Source organism: Rhea pennata, chromosome 13 (assembly GCF_028389875.1).
Source record: "Rhea pennata isolate bPtePen1 chromosome 13, bPtePen1.pri, whole genome shotgun sequence".
NCBI classification, from domain to species: domain Eukaryota; kingdom Metazoa; phylum Chordata; class Aves; order Rheiformes; family Rheidae; genus Rhea; species Rhea pennata.
In genome coordinates this window covers 7,210,845-7,230,042 of record NC_084675.1, presented here as the reverse complement: position 1 = coordinate 7,230,042, position 19,198 = coordinate 7,210,845, and the positions used below count along the sequence as shown (strand labels likewise).

At 40.3% G+C, this 19,198-nt stretch overlaps 1 protein-coding gene across 2 annotated transcripts in view; it reads right to left on the bottom strand.

Annotated features, from left to right (window-relative positions):
* Positions 1–546: 546 nt before the first annotated feature.
* TOX3 (TOX high mobility group box family member 3) overlaps positions 547–19,198 on the bottom strand; it is a 71,484-nt gene continuing 52,832 nt past the window's right edge. For both annotated transcript variants that reach the window (XM_062586571.1, XM_062586572.1), the window contains exons 4-7: positions 6,466–6,735; positions 5,006–5,233; positions 3,594–3,674; positions 547–1,484 (exon numbers count right to left, since the gene is read on the bottom strand). In XM_062586571.1, coding sequence (XP_062442555.1) covers positions 747–1,484; positions 3,594–3,674; positions 5,006–5,233; positions 6,466–6,735 — 1,317 coding nt within the window. In that variant the 3' untranslated portion in view covers positions 547–746. The remainder of the gene's footprint in view (positions 1,485–3,593; positions 3,675–5,005; positions 5,234–6,465; positions 6,736–19,198) is intronic.

Genomic DNA, 19,198 nt, shown 5'->3' with positions numbered 1-19,198 from the left:
TATATTCATGACACAGAATATAATATTCACATTTGTTCTGTAATTGGAATTAACGTAATAGGGTAACCGTCAATATATATTTTGTTACAAACTATGGTGGGTTTATTTGGAGAAACAAAGTGAAAGAATGGGTCAAACATTTAAGTTTAGTTACTTGCATTTGTTTTTCTGAAGACATTTAGGAAAGAAAAAATTAAGAGCTTTGGCAAAAATCTGTAATTTACTCTATTTTTTTCATGACAAAAAATGCCATCAACTAACTCATGTCATACAAGTGTGATTGTATGAAATCCAATCATCATTTTACAGGTAGTTACAACTGTGCTTTAAGGGCTTCATGAGTTCATACTGCCTTGAAGTGCATTATTCAGTTTTAGAGAAAGAAGAGTATATTATATAACTCTAAAAGACCATTTTGCAGTCGTAAGGTCCAGGTATTTATTAGGCCATTTGATTCACATATTGTAGGTAAAGCTTAAATAAATTAAAAAGGCATCACATGAAAAAGAGCACAGCTTTTTTTTTTTTTAAAAAAAACAAAAACAAAATGATTTATAGTCAGCTAAAAGATGATACACAGCTACATTGTAGTTCTTTATTGCCTATCTAATAGACACTTTAGAGGATCATTTGATCTGTTATACATCCCTGCATAACAACCATCAACAATTTACAGTTTCCAGCCAAATATGGTTTACCCCTACCCCCTCGATAAACGCACAGCGACGTTGCAGCATCATTTATCTTCAGAAAATACTGACCTGTGATAATACTTGAGTCTGTGTCTGAGGCTGTATCTGTGCCTGGTGCTGCTGAGGTGCCGGCTGCGGGCTCCCCAGGGCCGGGATGGGAGAGGTGATCTGAGAGGCCACTGGAGAGTGCTGCTGCGGGGAAGGCTGCGACTGGTGCTGCATGTGCTGCAGCTGCTGCTGCATTTGCTGCTGCATCTGCATGTGCTGCAGCTGCTGCTGCATTTGCTGCTGACTCATTTGCTGCTGAAGATGCTGTTGCTGCTGCAAGTGTTGCTGCATGTGGTGCTGGAAATGCTGCTGCTGCATCTGTTGTTGTATTTGCTGATGCATTTGATGCTGGTGGAGTTGCTGCTGTTGCATCTGCTGCATCTGTTGCTGCTGGAGCTGCTGTATCTGGTGCTGCTGGCTTTGCAAGGAGGGACTTACTTGAGATGAAGATGGTGTTGCCACCATGTTTGTGCCCATAGAGCTTATCAACGGAGCTGCAATGTTTGTGGGCATGTTTGGTGCAATGGTAACAGAAGCTACAATCTGATTCATGGGCAGTCTCATGGTCAAAGGCTTGGGAGCAATCGCCCTGGGAAGGGACTGCTGAAGAGTTTGAGGAGATGCAGACACTGTTGCATGTTGCGAAAGAGAAGTATTCAGAATGAGGGAGGAAGACAAATTTGTGGATGCCAACGTTTGCTGAACAGAACGAATGGTCTGGGCTTCAGCAGACTCTGCAGCTGCCTGTGTTGGAAAAAGAAATTCAGGAACTGATATTGGCAAAAATAAGGATCCTAAATTATCAAAATCCCTTTCCATCCTTTCACACTTCAAAGTAAGCAGCTCAGCATGTGATGGGAAAGATTTCATCCTAAGAATCTGTGCAATCATTACAGCGGTCCCACTTCAGAAATGCCATGCAGAACATCCTCTATGTTGCCTGCTTTCTTCCTCCAATACAAGCTTTCATGATCACCTTTCTGATTTCACCTTTTTCAGTGCTTAACTTCACATTAAGTCTAGCTGATTGCACTTAAGATGTTTAGAAAGACAAGTACCCTGGCTCAGTATCATCTAGATCAATTTAAAATACCTTTTATTTTTTAACAAACCTTGTTACTGCTTATACCAAAAGAAAAGCCACAGGTACTCAGGCAGACTTTTCCAGTTCTTTGGAGAACAGATCTGAACAGGATTATCTCCCAAGCGCCAATTAGGAGTAGGGTATGAACACTAAAAATTCTCAAGCCACTCCTACAAATTGTTTGCTGTAGTTTCTCGTGTCCAAGGCATCAAGTCCACAGTATCTCCACTAGATACAAGTCTAGGGGGAACACTTCCAAGAGCGCACACAGCTAAAGCTGTGGAAGCAGCACAGCTGCAAGGAATGGGGCACTCTCCATGCTTTTAAAGACACAGTTATATTAGGTATATTTGAAGATACTGAGTACATTTACATTAGATATATTTAAGCACCAGAGGTAAGATTCCTCTCATCTAGTTTTGCACACTGACAGTGTACACATTACATCTCAAAAGAGTTGCCTAGAATCCCTTTAGAGACAGTGGAAAGATCTCTTCCAGCAGTTATCTGACATGCTTTAGGCATGTACCCTGGAATATGTCAAATCACACTTTAGAAGCATCTTACTCTCAGTAACAACCTTGGATGAAAAAGCTACAGCATAGATGTCTCAAGTTTGGGGAGATGAATTCTGGATTTAGAGCACATTTCCACTCCCAGTATTCCTACATGCAGCCAAGTCATCAGCAACCTAAGTCCCATGGAGTTTAGAAGAAAATGCAACTTCTGATGGTTTTGAGAAAGGAATTTAGGATCAAAAAAAAATCCCTCAAAGATATTTAGAATTCCAGCTAGCATTGGACTTAGTATCCCGGTAGTAAAGCCCTTGCGAAGGTCATCTAAGTTCTACAGAAAAACACCGTTTCTCAAACACAAGAAGAAACCTTACGGTTTTCACCAGTGTGTGTGTCTAATTTTTGTTGTTGTATTTTGTTGTTGTTCCCTTTGATTTACTAGTGCTCTGTACATTCAAATAAGTATTCTCAGGAGCTAGAGATCATCAGTTTCTTTTATCGCTTTCTTGTGATTAATGGTATTTTTGTTACTGATCTTTGTGAAATATTACTACAGAAATAACCACCTTAGTTTCTACATACATTTTTGATGGACATAAGCATATATCCATTTATGTGGTATTTGGATGATTTATCATCAATTTAATGCTGTCAGTTAAAAGGGTAACTTCTCAAATAAGGCAGTAGAGCTTTGTTTTCTGAGTTTTAACTAGAGATCTGCTAAAACACTCAGTGTGGCTCACTGCCAGCTTGTCCATTTGTAAGAACTTCCCAAATTCAGAGCCACACCACATCTTTCCCTCATTTGGAAGAAATACTTAAGCTTTGTCATAAAACAACTGCTTTCCAAGTCAAACCTTCTCCAAGCTATCTTTAAAGAAATAGCACTTGGGGGAAAGCAAATTTGCAAATAACTTGCAAATGTTAATGATGCAAAATCAGTATATTTTTCATGATTAAATTTTCCTTTAAAGTGAATGGCATTATTTTGCTTCCAAAGATAATTCCTGAGGAAGTACATTTGCATAGTTATTCTTTGGTTTACTGTGCCATTACTGTGGCATTAGGGATGCAAAGTATTTTTTGCAAAAACTGAGCAAGGTTCAAGCAATAGCACCGCATCTTTTAAGTCTGTATTAAAAAATCCTAGAATTCTACTTTTATTTTTAATAAAAAACCCTTTCCCCACCCCTATATTTAAAAACCATTGTCAAATGTTAAGCTGCATTACATTGGAGTCACTTCTTAGCTTACCTTGGAAACAAGGCTTGCTCTATAGGCAGCAAGCGCCTTTAAGTATTCTTTTTTGGCAGCTTCAGTTTTTCTTTTATACACCTATTAAAAGAGACAACAATTTCACCAACTCCAATTATTAGGACATTTTTGCCAGAATGCTCTCAAAATCACTTGTAAAGATACAAAAACCAAAGACCAAAAAAACATCAGTTGCTCTAATGCTACACGTTTTCATCTCCAAAAGTTGTAAGTATTCCTGCGGGTGACCACAGACTGTCAGGTCCACTTGCTAGACTCTTACCACAATTTACACTGATTTCTCACGAATAAAGAAAACTGCTAGAGTAACTATCTGTTTTTACAAGAATATGTATGCGCAATTCACCTCCCAAGGAAGGGATATCATTCTGACCCTGACTGCCAGGAATATGAGAACCCTGAGTATTTCAGACGCTGAAAAGCATCTAAAGTGATAAGAAGTAGCAAAAACATCAAGGTAGTAATTCCTTTAAATAAGTATTTGAACTACTCATAGAAAATCTGTGCACACCTGTAAAAGGTGTTTTACAGAGTTTGGATAATTCACTTTCCCCAAAGCCAATACCAGAGAATCCCATTGCCTGTAACAAGAACAGGTAGGCAAAAAGCCAATAAATCTTCAATCATTAGTAAACTTAAAGTTTGCCCTTAAATCATGATCACGTTAGATCAGACTAAAAGCATCCAAGAGTGCATCACAAACAAGAATTTTTCTTGCTTGTTCTTGTTCTATTGGGGATCTCTTCTTCCATCACTTCCATTAACTATTAATGGGAGCTGCACAGAAGAACCAACAGCCCCAAAGGAATATATTATTTTTTCAATTCATGTGTAAGAGTTACATGTGTATAGAAAGAAGAATAACCCTCAAGGAAGAACAGCTGATCTTTGAAAGCTCCTCATTCTGTAGTGAGTTTGAGCTGCAGATAGCATTTCACACGCTGTGTTGTTGTAATGAGGCATACAGGATCGCCTTCAAAGGTTCGAAATCAACAGGCTTTGTAACAAATTCATAAGGCAGATCAAAGGAAACGGTAAATGTGGTGTACCTTCCCCTTTTCTATTCTAACTTCTGATTAATAGGAAACAAGGGCTTTGAAATAGGAATCATCAAAAGGTGGTCTTAACAGGCCTCTAGGACGGCATCACCCAGGCTTTCTACAAACTGCCTTTTAAAATTTAAAGACAAACACAGCTATTCAGTACTACCTACGGAGTCATGTAACAAGAAAAGGCCGGAACTTCAGCAAGTTCAAAATCAATGTAGCTCTACGGAGCAAGATGTCTACATCTGCAAGCAGTGCAGCCCACTCGGAGCAGAGGCAGGAGGAGAATTAGCTAGGGGGATTACTGTTTTACTTCTTGTGAGACACCCCTGACCGATTTTTTACCTGTTTTTGTTCTTCTCCTAAACTGTCCCACATAGATGCCACTATTTTTGAAACCTCTCCAAATGTAGCATTAGGGTTCTGCCCTTTAATTGCAGCCTGGGTATCTCTGAAGAATAGGGCATACGCTGACACCGGCTTTTGTGGCTCATTGGGATCTTTCTTTTTCTTCTTCTTCGGAGTCTTGGGCTTCTTGCCAGAATCCGGGGCAGCTCTTTTTTCTCCAGTGGCCTGGAAAAGAGGAACAAAAGCACAGTCTATATATGCCTGAAGTATAAGTCAGAAGAGTTCTGAAAGATTCTGGACAGTTTGGTTTAATAATAAATTAATAAATTAGCGTGCAACCAACATTTTAGAGAGTCCTGTTGTGCAAGCCCTACTCCTTACCAAATTGGATTTACTCTCAACTTAATCTTATCACCTCTACTGAGCCTAAATGCATAAACAATTACTACTCATTGTGAACATGGCTCAGAGATGCAATCCAGTACGTTTAATCTGAAAAAGCACACTCCACCACTAATTTCTAAAAAAAATTAAGATCTAATCTACAGTATATTTTGAATTGGTAATCTGTTTCTCCATAAAGACATAATTTCTGCAACAGAGGCTCAAAGGACAAGAGCTTGATTTCCAGGCATAGACTGTCAATTTAGACATGGGGCAGGGGTTAGAAACACCTTTGGCCAAAAACCAGAAGCACTTCTCCAGTTTCTTTCTGCCCGTAGTGGACACTCACCCATCTTCCCTGCTTCTCACGCAGGGAGAGGGGCTGTGCAGCAGCACTGGTTGTCCACCTTTTGTTGGATTACACATATATTATGGCAGTAAAAGGATAAAGTGGCTTAAGATACACCTCTATGATAGTCACTACATTTTGGTATTTTAAGGACTCTGTTCTGTGAGCCTTCCAGAGACATGATTTCCTTCAATGTCATGAGAAAACCTCTCATGAAACAGTCTACATTTGGCCCTTTAGTTATATAGCTTAATAACTTTTGTGCTGTATTTAGTTGATCCGGTCTTCCTTTAATAACAGGCTTATTTAATGCAAAATACAAATTAACTAAACTTTGAGTTAAAAGAAAGCTTATTTTATTTCTGTCTAAAGGCATACATATTTTAAATGATACGAGAGAATACTGAAATGACAAAACTGTACAAAGTTGATGAGTAAAGAGATTCATCAGGTCTATAAAATTGGAAATGAATCATTAATATGTTCAATAGAATATATACATCTATATTATATACATTTATTCTTACATTTGTTATTACGGAGGTATTAAGGAAGCTTCCTAAGTAAAGAAGCTAACCCGCGCGTGAATTTCATATTCTGCTATACTGTAATGTTTGCGGATTTTACACGGCCGCGTTGCAGCTGAGATGCTACGGCGACATTCGTGAAAATGCAGTGTATAGACACGTAAAGGTTACTCACGACAGCGCAGGGCACAACTTACTCTGTTTGATTCATCCGCATCTTCCTCGTTGATAGAGCTGGACGGCGAAGGAGTGGCCGATTTACTTGCAGGGGGGGAGGGAGAAGTGTGCGGCAGGTTCGTGCCTCCTAAATTTAGCCCCAGCTGGGCGCTCAGCTGAGACTGGTTGATGGTGGTTAGCTGAGCTGGAGGCATCATCCCCGAATGAGCCGCGTCCGCCATGTGCACGATAGACCTCATGATCAACGAGTGGTCTTGGCGATACTGAGAAACCTGCGTGTGACTCTGATCCTAGAAGAGATCGGAACATTTGGTCGGTAGCAGTGACCAGGCAACGGGCTCAGGAAGAGCTGCTCTAACAAGCAGGCAGAACCGACGCGCGGCTCGCGGCGTTTCTCCTTCAGGAGCTGAACGCAGCAACGTGAGCACGCTTGTCCCAGACTTCATTTCTCCCCCATCGGAATGGAATGAAAATCTAATTTCCTCATTTCTAAAAATGTTTTTTTTTTTCTCTTGTTGCTGTGTGAAATAACCACGTAAACAACAGGGAAACCAGCAGACTGACTACACTGGGAGAACACTGCTCCTGAGCAGACACCAACTGCTGTCAAATGCAAAAAGTAAACAAAATGGGTTAAAAATAAAAAAAAAAAAAAAGGAAAAGGAAAAGGAAAACATTCTCCTCTACTGACATTCAACTATTCAAAGCTGTTACTAGGAACAGAGGTAGGTCAGACTGCCAGTTTGGTCTGAGCGGGATTTTAAAGCGATCTTGCAGCGAAGAGCACGGCCGTGGTGCGGGCTCTGCAGCGCTGCGGCGGACCGCCGCGGTGGCTCCACCGCTCCTGCAGGTCCCGCTGCGCAGGGCCCGTTTTGACCCGTAATCCAACAACCGAGCACGTAGGGAACCAGCCAGCTGCGCACCAACCACCAACTCTAATTTTCTTGTGCTTTGTCTCTCAGAAACTCAGCGCTTTCGAGCTTATGTCTACTGTTTCTTGAGAGCAACAACTGTGTCTTCTCTTACATCTACCCAGTGCTTATCACATTCGGAAAAAATAAGAAGAAATTTTTAAAAACTGAGGGCCTGAAGGTAAAAAGTCAACTGGAACCTGATTATGGACTACTCAGTTCTGTTATTTTTAACTACATACAGAAGATCAATATATAATAAAAGAACAGTTAAGCTGAAAAGAAGATTTTCAGAGCAGTTAGTAAATGGAGAGAATAAATAGCTCACAAAATTGATCCAGCAACCTGACTAATCTATATCCACTGCTCAAACAGAGAAAACATGAGAAATAAATTAGATTTTGAAAACTCTTCCATAATTAATAACCTACATTGCAATTAGTAGCAGGTACAATGAGCCTTAATGAAATTACCTAAAACAAAACGGCAATGCCGAAAAGAGCCCGGCTTGTGCTCCACCCGACTTCCCCAAAGGACTCAGGCTGTTCCAGGGCTGCCCTAGCGCATGCTGACCCGGCCAGGGCGGTTTTCAAAGCCTGCACTGGCAGTGAGCTAACTTTAGCCCAAATGGCCTGGCTCCTACTTTTTAAGCATCTGCCTCCCAACAGGGGCCTCTGAAAGTCTGCGACGACACAAGTGCTGGCAGTGCAAACACTTGTTAAAGGTGCTCAGTCCTCCCCCCACTTCATCCATCCAAAGTCTGACTGCTCAAGCAAACTGCTTCTCGACAGCAATAAACTACATTAATTCTGAATTTGGGCTTCACCGGCCTTTGTGCTGAAGCCTCTACTTACTAGCGCAGCAGTACACGTATTACAGCAGACGTTTCACCTGGATTCAGTGCGGGTGAAGCACACGCTCATGATTCGGATGCTATACGCCAGATCTCGTTTCTCCTGCGGGCGTCCTCGCTTTCCCCACAGCTCCCACACCCTTCCCAGCTCGGCCCATCATCCGTTCCAGAGCAGGTTTCTTTCCCTATCTCTCAAACTCTTTCAGTATTTTCAGAAAAGAAGCTTAGTTCCTTAGAGAAGGATGAACGTATCAGAAGTGGAGTACTTGATACAGAAAAGATCAAAACATCAGACTTACTGGCTGAAATAATCCATTTGCTTCAGGGCACCGTTTTGTGAAATTTCCTACCGTTAACTACAGGGTCATTTTGATTTAGAATTACATCAGCAGCAGCATCTGGAAGTCATTCAAAGTCGTTTTAAAGGATATCACTTGCTGCATATTACTCCACTCCTTTTACTTTCAGGCACTATTGTACTGCATGGAGAAAAACGCTTGTCTTTAAAACAAAGATGGAGATGATCAGAATAGAAATCAGCATTCTTCGTTAATCCTGTACGCAGCATCTTCCTGGAGGTATTCCACCTCGAACATGCTGGCTTCTGTCCTCTCTTTTCTATTACACAAAAGAGGCTTCCTCAGCCTTTACGTCAAGGCAACAAAATAACGATGACATGAGTTACAAGTGATTTACCCTAAGTCTTGTCATCTCGGTTGCATCCATGATTTTACTGGGACTAAATTCTCTTGACTTGCACTGACCCAGAATCTAATTTTATACACTAGTCCATGAATTCTTAACTGTCCCTTCTTCTGAGACTATTGGATGTTTGTGTGTTTTTTGTGTTTGTTGAGTTTTCATCCACTCATTTTTTTCCTCTTTTTTCTTTTCTATACTTTTATCCTCATCCATCTTTTAAGCTATTTTTTTAAAAAATCTTTTAAATTGCCAGTAGAAGTTGAATACAATATTAGTTGAATACAATAGAAGGTGAATAACAATATTTTGTAATTGGAAACCTGACATCGAATAGATAAGACATAATATATGAAAGACGACATTTTATAGCATTTCCAGTCTCTTCTCATTTACTAATTAGTTAAAAAAAATGTGTTTATGACAATTACAAACAACATATTTGTTGCAACTTGAACATAAGTTACATTGCTAATCAGTATAAAAGAAATCATGAGGAAAGAAGTGGGAATTTAATTTTTATTGTGTGGTATGGTGTTGTGGGCCTCCATAGACTACTGCACATACCCACGTGCAGAAGGGCTTTCAGAGAAGGAAGCACAGACGATTTTTTCATTTACACTTTGGTTTGCTACGCAGCAAGAAGGCACGGCAGCTAGTCATTAATACCACTAGGTCCACAAACTCTGTACACACCTTCTGAATAAACAAATCTCCTGAGGAGGAATATGTAATTGAGAAGAACAAAATTTCTCAATTCTTATTTTTTTACGGGGTCACGGAAACTTCCTGTTGAACCAAAAGGATCTTTAACATTTCACTTTCTAGGCAACAATGAAAAGAATCATATACCACGAATATGCAAGGAAATAAAATTAAAATTGCACTAAAACATCCGCATGACATTTTAATTACATTACTACCCAAATGAAAATTGAAAAGTGAAAAGGTAAAGCTTGTGTATTCAAAATATATCCAGTGAGAATACCGTGAAAATACTACACAGTAGCATATCCTCATTTCTTACATAAAGTTAACCAGAACAGAAGTGATACTTATGTATTACAGGCATTCAGGATTTTCATAACATTACTCAAAAACCACAGATTAGTTCTGGCAAAAAAAATCACAAACTTTCAAGTGGAAAGAATCAAGTTTTGATTGACCCTGATTTGCTTTATGGTTTTGGATTGAAGCTATGCAAAACTTGGTGATTTTAGCACAAAGACAGGCAAAACTCAACAGCTGTTTTTTGGAGCTCGACAATGAAACAGGAGCGTAACGCAAGAAACTGAAAACCCGAAGAGAAATAACTGGTGCGATTCCTTTGCAGAGTGAAGGAACTTCGTCTCAGACCTCGCTGTTGTTACTCTGCACGGTGCTACAAACACTGAGGTATGGACAAACTTACGGAAGAGAACACCAGCTCTGCCTCTGGTCTCTTTGAGCATGCATGTGGCACAAAAAAGCACTATAGGGTCCAACAAGCCCTCTCCTCTCAAAACAACTTTATGGTGGCTCTGTTAAGGCACACTGGCTTCCCGTTGCCACTGTCTTGCATTGCTGCAAGCCTCAAAAGCAGTATGAATGCAGCGAGCAGAAGGCAGGATCAAAGGACCTCATAAGGATGTCCATCCGTCAAACCATTCTGCTCTCTGCTACTCCCATCTGCTTAGAGACAAAATCACCTCTGTCTTGCTAGACTACAAAAGTTGTGCTGTTTCTCCCAGCGTATGCCAAATATATAGCTGATTTTATTTTGATTTATAGATGTATGAACTTCTCTAAAAATGATAGAATACCCCTCCTCCTCAGCAGCTAGTGGAAAGTAAACAGGACAAATACATAGAAATGAGACTTAAAAACAGAAACAACAAATTAACAAAAAAAAAAGAGTGAACTCTCACATTTTAATTTATATAGCATTTTCAATGGTGGTTTTTGACAGTCAGTGTATTTAAGCCTGCCAAAGAGAAATATAGCATTGGAAGGTAAGGGAAAAATTAAGGTAATAAAAGACAGTTGGTTCTTCTGATATCAACTCATAAAGAATCCACTAGAATGTACAGCCAATAATACAGTATTTATCTTGAGAGATAAACGGTACAAAGGGCCAGCAATGACCTGTAGGGATGCCCTAATTTCCACTTACCCTACATTTTGAGTGTCATTTGCATTCAATATCTTTATCCTGGATTTCTGCCCTGATACAATTTTAATCTCTGTGAATATTCAACATGATATTTAAAAATACAACTTAATCTAGGAAATTACTTTTTAGAACATTGTGAATAATATTGAAATCCTGATTAAAATCAACGTCTAGTACATTCAATCATTTCAATGGGCAATGCTTCCACTAAGACCAGGACCTAACCCTGTGCCACCTGAGCTAGATTTTCAAGGAAAGATTTGGTAAAAGTGCCAACAAAAATAACTAGGCAAAATCCAACATTTACAATTATGCCCCCTGCACCCTGGTTTTGGTAGGTGACTTAATACGTTTTATTGCCTTAGGAATTTGTCACTGTCCATGCAACATAAGCTGAGGTAATATTTTAAAGGATAAATTTAAGTTGAAGCAAATGCACTGCAATGTAAAGAGTGAAATCATCAGTGTCCCTGCCTGTCAATTATTCACTCTACTTTTGGGCAGGTCAGCGTATCTTTAGAAGAAACCTTCAATTCTCTTTTTCTCCACAAACAAACTACAGATAAAAGAATCCATTAATCTAAATTTTTCCTAGACTGCCAACCAAAACAAACTGAACTAATGGGATGCTCTTCTCTGTCAGAGATTAAGTCCTTAGTTAACAGAATACAGAATAGGCCCCTCGGTCCCATCACCACTGAAGTGTCCTCTCCCCTACTCCCACACCACAAGCAGCAAGAGCCCTGGCGAAGTACTGTTACGAGAGTCGCAACAAGCAGGGTCTGCTTTGCTCTAGCAGTGAGAAAACTCCCAGTTTTAGCCTCCTGCCTCTATAGAAAAGGAAACTTTATCTAATTTAATTCTCAAATAAGTGCTACAAGAACAGACCATACATCCTTGTTCAGAAGAAATTATGCCTGCAGATAGATCTGAAAGATTGGCTGGTGACAGGCAGCTTATGCACATTCTGCTGCCTGGAAAACATTAAAAGTATGCAATCTCCCAGCCCCAATACATCAGAAATTACTAGGTTTTGTTCATACATAACCCAGAGAAGGGCCTTGGGAGGGGAGAGAAAAAAAAACAAACAACAAATAAGACAAAAAAAAAAAAAGAAGAGAAAAAAGGAAATAACAAGAAGGTCTGCTGGTTTATTTCTCAAAACTGAGCAGCTATTTTGTTCTGGCAATCTCAGATGTCTCCAGAAATTTCTCTCTCATCATATGATAGAATTTTTAAAATCTCCCTAATCCTTTATCTCTGAATTTCCTTTTTGCACTACTTTGTCTTTTGGGTCTGACCTGGAGCAACCTCTGAGGTGGTCTCTCCAGTGAGCTTCCCTACCCTCAGGCACTGCTCCATTACCTGCAACTCTACCAATTCTTTCCAGGCAAGTTTGGGTCTCTCCAACAGTGCTCCAGCAAAGAAATGTTAAAAGCTCACAGCTAGGCAAAATCCAACCATCAAACTGAGCAATAAAGGCCTTTTCTCCAAAATGCTTCTAGTAATTCACATCCAAGACGCCAAACCAACATAAGCTGGAGCTTCTACCATCTGGGACCATGGGTCTTGCCCACAATTGCTTTCCTGTTGATCCCCACATGTCTGAAAGACAACCAAGCAAGTTAGCATTACATTTGAATGGTCAACAACTGCTTGTTGCAGCTATGTTTAGGGTTTTTCTTTTTTTAACAAATCAGGAAAGTAGGGCTCATTATCTTTTGTATTACCAGAGCCATTTTTTTTTAACTATCTGGCAACACAGACTAATTTAAAATTCTAGAGAGACTTAACACTTCTGTTTGTTTTGGCAACTTGAAGCAGGAGCTGAGGACTGGACAAGTTGTCTGAGGGGAAAGGTAACAGCAGGAAATAGGAGAAATTTCAGTGGAAGACTTTTAATGACCCAGGAGTGTCACTGGAGCAGTCACAGCCTCCGTCCAGGCACAACGCGGAGCCACTGTCAGCGGGACTGCCTGCCGCGCCGGGCTTCGTGAAAGCAGCAGGGTTTGCTCCCACCTGACTTTGGAGGTTAAGCTTAGAGACAGGATAATCTGCATCCCCAGCACGAGGCCCGAGCAGTGCTCGTGACCACACACAGCTCGCCTCTTCTCCGCACGGCCGCCTGGCACCTTACAACCACCCCCCAGAGCCCACGGATCCTGTGTCAGGCCTCATCCATAGCAAACGCTCAAAGGGGGTTTCCCAAACTGTCCTGCCCACCCCAGCGTATTTCTCTTCTTCCATTGGAAGTCTCTCATATGTCGGGATGGGTAATAACCTACTTGCACCACTTTTTAGTAACAGACATACCTAACTCTTTAGATAGGTGCTTCCAGCACCTGCTGCTTGTTGTTACCTATGGATGAATCCTTCCTTGTGGTTGCTGTGCTCAGTATATGCACATATGGATGCATCCTTCCTTGTGCGCTGGATGCACATATGGATGCATCCTCCTCCATGACATGGAATAGTCTGTGCTGACCAAGTCATTAAAGACACCTAAAGACTCTGTTCTGCTTCGAATCACCTATTTTTGAAAAGAACGCCAGAGCATGTGTTTCCTTCTTCAATCTCAGCAAGCTCATTAACGGATGGCCTTTTGTGCCTGTGTCAGAGTAAGGAGGGATGAGCACATCTCGCAAAAAACTGACTGCGTTATCCATGCTGAGGACACAAGAATCTACGCACTATGAAAAAAGCCTATCACTTACTACACCATCAGGCTAGCAGTATCTTAATAGCATGTTAAAGTGCTCTGAGATTAAGTTGTAGCCTGAGGTTTCCGTTTGGGAGCGACAGCTTTCTTTTGCCTCCCAGAAGGTGGTTCCCAGCCTGCTGCCCATCCTGCTCGTGGCCCTAGGAGCTGCACACGCGTGCTCTGGGAAAGGGAACTAACACGCCTTCGTCACTAGACTTGAAGGTACTGCATGGAATATCAGCCATACTTAAACCACAGAAATTATGCTGGGCAAAGTCAAAAGCTCCTAAACTAAGTCCACAGCTCAGATCTGCAGCCATAAAAGCAACGGCCACTGTGGCTGATGGTGGCACATGCTGCCTCTGTGAATCCCACCTGAGCCTGGAAGGTCCAAATCGCACAACGCATCAGCCACCTTCTGCAACAGTCTGTATTTGGCCAACTGTCGTTGATCCAGCCCATAAGAGCATCACTTAATGCATGATTACTTAGTTTGGAGATTAATTTCTCCTGGGAGCACAAATTCTTAAAAACCAGTGACTACAACTGCTACCGTTTACATGGGAAAGTCTGGTATGAACCAGACTAATATCAAGCTTGAGTTAAGTAGTCACATGTCCTCAAAGGAAAAACAAAAATAAAATAACTTTAAAGAAAATCTCTTCCACCGAGAATAGCTGCTATTCTTACAAACAAATAATTACAACCTTCCAGAATTAGCTGTATTTTTTTTTGTATTAAAGATGGCAATAAACATGTTCATAACAATAACAAGGGCTTGCTTTAATAGAACGTTCCAGGCATTAAACACATTAATGACCCATGAAATAACTGTTTCATCAGTAACACACTAAACAACATTGTTACAACATTGCATTAACTGAAATCCTACTCCATTTTCTCTAAATATAAGATTATAGACTGAATATTAAGAGAGATTCACAAATAAGTTTCTTTGTAATGGAAAATTAAACACACAAATTAGAGGAATGCAGGCAGGTGCACAGTGAAATTAGGTCTTCTGCCAATTTAAAGCAACTTTTTAAGCTTTCATTCTTGCAATTTTCTGGCAATCTATTCCTTAAGAAGTTAAATTAGTAATTTGGGAGTGAACTCAGTAAAATTTCAATCTTTAAGTAAAAGGCACCACCATTCTGAAACATTAATAATGTTTCTGTGATATTATATAGCCTTTAACAAGCTAAAATTTGCAACTCAGCTCTTTAAAGCCGCATCACTGAGCTGTTTATTTAAAAGTCTCTTCTTGAAATAACAGCAAAAGCCACCTTCAGCGGCTGATGCGAGCACAGTGCCACTCCTAAGTAGCAATCTAATTAAAGATGCGCCTATTCCGCTATGAATTAGCTGTAGCTGTGCAGAAGCCGACACGTACTAACAGCATCGCAACAATTATAAAACATAAACAGGCTCCAATCTGCATCAAATAGAGAGCACAATTTCTCTAAAAGCTTAAGTAGTATAGGGACCAGTATATGTAAAATGAACAGTCTGTTTCTGAAATGTCTGTACTTTTTTTTGAATAAAAGAAAAAAAAATCAGCCTGAAAAAGAGACAATTACTGTACTGTCTTTCTTCGATATCAGAGAAAGAATTTTGAAATTCATCAAAGCTAACCTTCTGTTATGTACAACAGGCTAAGCTGAAAAGAATGTTAACAAGTTCAATTTTCATTCAATCAGCACTACTGCTCTCTGAAATGTTTCATTGCAGGAAAGAAATAAAAATAATCTATATGGTAATTATGAGGATGAATCCCCCAGTAACTTTCAGCTACATGAAAGGTCAGTTCTATTCAAGATATTTTATCAGTCCCCTGCACATACTCCTGTCCTGTCATTTTAAATCTGAACAGCATTTTATTTTCCCATTTACAGCTACCTGCAGAATTAAGTACTTAAGCCAAATAAGAAAAAAAAAGAAAAAAAAAGAAAAAAAAGAAATGTTGAATGCTGGCAAAGGCTATAATAGCATGGAGATAAATCGTTCAGCTGCTCTCTCTCAAGCCTCTGGGGCTGCAGATTTTTCTTCTCCTGGTGCACTGTGGGTATTCAAAACTTGTTCAACATGATTTCATTTCATTTCAGGCACTGCCTGAGAAAACTAAATTACAGAATCAATCATACAGAAGGTCAGAGTGAGACTTCATTACAAGTATTGCATGCTTGCATGAATATCTTTCATTTATGACTGACCCAATATGTCACAATAGCTGTCTAGTAAAAATAATCCACTTTCTGAAATTGATGTACTACTGATGTCAATGCTACTCAGCAGGCTGGGCAGATTATAGAGAGGTGTTAAAAAAAGGAACCCTCAGGAGCACCCGCTGTAGTTTTAGAGAACTGCCACATTTTGCAGATTAAAATAATTTTCGTATGGCCAGCTCAACAGAAAACAGAACATTAATATGAAATACTGGGGCTTGATTTTTAATGAGGATATTGCTATTGATTTCTACTTATTTATATTCAGGTATTTATACGGATAGTATTCACGTAAATCCGTGGTGTCCTTTGAAGTCAAACATATATCAGTGCTCCATTTTTCAGTGGTTAATTTTTGAGTATCAGGATTTTATTTGCATATTATTAAAATATGAAAGTTAATCAAATTGCCTTCATTTTATCGCCTCTTTTTGTTGATATTGTCTGGTTTCAAACACAATAAAATGCTCTTAAGATAAACGCGTTATTTGTTGCAATATCAATGAAGTCAATCAGTATTGCGACAAATTGTCACTCTTTCTATAGCAAAAGCATATCAGAAACTACCTTGTTCTTAATAAAATGACCAACTGTTAACTCATCAATACAATCTTTTATTAATTTCTAGAGCAGACTTGTGAGAATAAATATCTTTCTTGCACTGTGAATGAATTTTTCAATATAACAGAACACAAAGAATATTTTAACAAGAATTCTTCTTTCTTTTTTCTTTTTTTTTGGTCTTCCTGTGGGAAATACGATGTGAGGAACTTGCAAAAGTATTATGAGGTAGCTAGCCAACTCCATACCCTAAGGGAGACATAGGAGAACCTTGACATAACCTATTTTTAACCATGCCTCTGGCAATTCTGCATTCAAGTTTATAGGTGAACATGTCAGGTAGTACATAGAAAAAAGTCAAAGACACATAGTATTAATCATAATTCTGTCCAAGCCCATTTTATTTTTTCAACATTTGTGATTTAAAATCTCATGACATTCCTTCAAGGTGAAATTCTTCTACTGGACTTTTCAACAGGGAGGACTACATTTATCTAAATTAAATATTGCTTACAGTAAAGCTCTCTAATGCTTCAGAAGATAAGCAATAAACTTGCTGTAGTTCACATTACAATAATTTAACTTTGTATTCAGCTAAAGCAGCTTTAGTGATTAGCAATACACTATTAATACAGCCTTTAAATAAGACTATTCTAGTATCACTGCAAAAGAACATTGTTCTTTAAGTGTATACGAACATCATAATTATTTTACAGCCCCATCTTTAGTTCTTTCAGATATAGTAAATTCAATTGACCATGAAATGAAATTTCATAGTCAAAATGCCTCCTTTACATTTTTTTTATTGCTGCAATAAAGTTTTTATAGCTCCAAGGCAAGGTAATTCATGAAATGTCTAATTTAAAGATGAATTCTAATATTATTAATAAATATTTACCAGTTTAATAAAGTGCACATTTTCAGAGTAAAATATGATATACTGTTTTCATTTTCTATTTTTGAAATACAGATTAACCATTGGAAAATCTTAGTACTGAAGAGAGCTAAGGTTGTTCAGGGGAAACCTACGCAAGAACCCTCTGTTAATATTTTTCAAGATCCTGAAGTTACCCGGCATTTATAAGCAGCACACAAAAGATTAATAACTAAAATACTACGGAACAGGTCATTCCATCTCACAGTGAAACACAAAGGTAGCAGTGATAGGGGAGCACCTGGCCCGTGAGGCTGCTCCCCACCAAATCAAGCAATTCCTTATGTGGGAACAAATAGTTCCCTGGGATGAAGCAACACAGAAGCCCCGAGGCACAGCTTTGGAGTGGCCACCACCCTGGAAAATAGGGCTGTTTACTGAACTCTTGGCTTAAGGAGGTATGAGCTATCTAGAGAAAATGCAAGAGGGAAAGCCCCTAATCCCGTGGAAGAAGGGGTGGGAGAAGAAGTACCTAGCCAGAGGAGGTGTCCTCAGGCAGGAGGTGAGGAGGTGACCGTAGAGCCTCTACTCGGGGAAGGACCACGTTTAGCGAAAGCATGCAAAATGAAAAGCCAAACCTCTGTCAGGTTACAAACCACGGGATGACACCGAGGGGACTATTACACGTGTAACGTAAGACTAGTCTATCCCAGGATATTTACTACATATTTCTGAGTAACATTCATTGGATTCGGTATAAGCATACTCTATTACTTTAGCTTTCAGGCACAACGTTCCTGGCCCTAAATGGCTTAATTAATCTTCTCTTTCTTGAGTAGTGACCTAACATGTCCAGGGCGTGCAGAGAGCCCAGGGAAAATGGGATCTGGCAAGAAGTGTCGCACCCATTTCAGGGCCCGTTTCAGGCAACCCGTTTGCCTCTGCGGAGGTACTGAGCTCCCTGCCTGCCAAGCAGCGAGCAGTCTGTGCTTCTTTCCCTACGAGCGCTAGCTACTCTGCACGACCTCTGCAGAAACGTTCACACTTGCAATGAAACCAGCAGCCTGGAGAATTCCAGCAAAATATTTGCTGTGTGTTGACTTGTAAATCTTTAATTAATTGTCACTCACAAAAATAATTAAAAAGAACAAATGATTTACATGGAATCATAACATGACAACACAGTGACCTTTATTATAGACAAGTAATAAATCTGTATTTTCATTTCACCAACTTTCGCAAAGGGTCCTACAAAACCACCGACTGGAATAAATGCGGGCAACGTAAAGTATCTGTTCAGCCAAACGTTCGCCCTCTCTTTAATATGCAATAGAGGAACGAATTCTAATTGTAACCATTGAGTTTGAGATGCTAAGTGTGACTCACGGCTATTTCTCAGCGCTGGGAGTGAGAACATTACTGCACGCAAGCTCGGAGAAAACCAGGTGGAGACGTTCTCCAAAGCTGAAAGGGAAACGTAAGAGGCAAGCGGAAGCTGCTCTTGCGCAGCCTCCCACCGGGATCAGGCCGCGCGGCCACCTTCTGCAGGAGCCTCCGCGCGGCCTCGGGCCCGGTGGCCGGGTCCGGCGGGGGCAGCAGACACCCCCGGCCGCCCCGCGTGCGCCGCCCGCCCGGCCCCGCTGCCCCTGCCCCTGCGGCAGGGCGCCCAGCGGCCTCGACCCGCCGCCGTCGCTGGGCTCCACGGCAGCCCTGGGCGCCGGGTGGCCCTTTTACGGCCCCACCCTGCCACGCACGGTCCTACCACCTCTTTCACAAG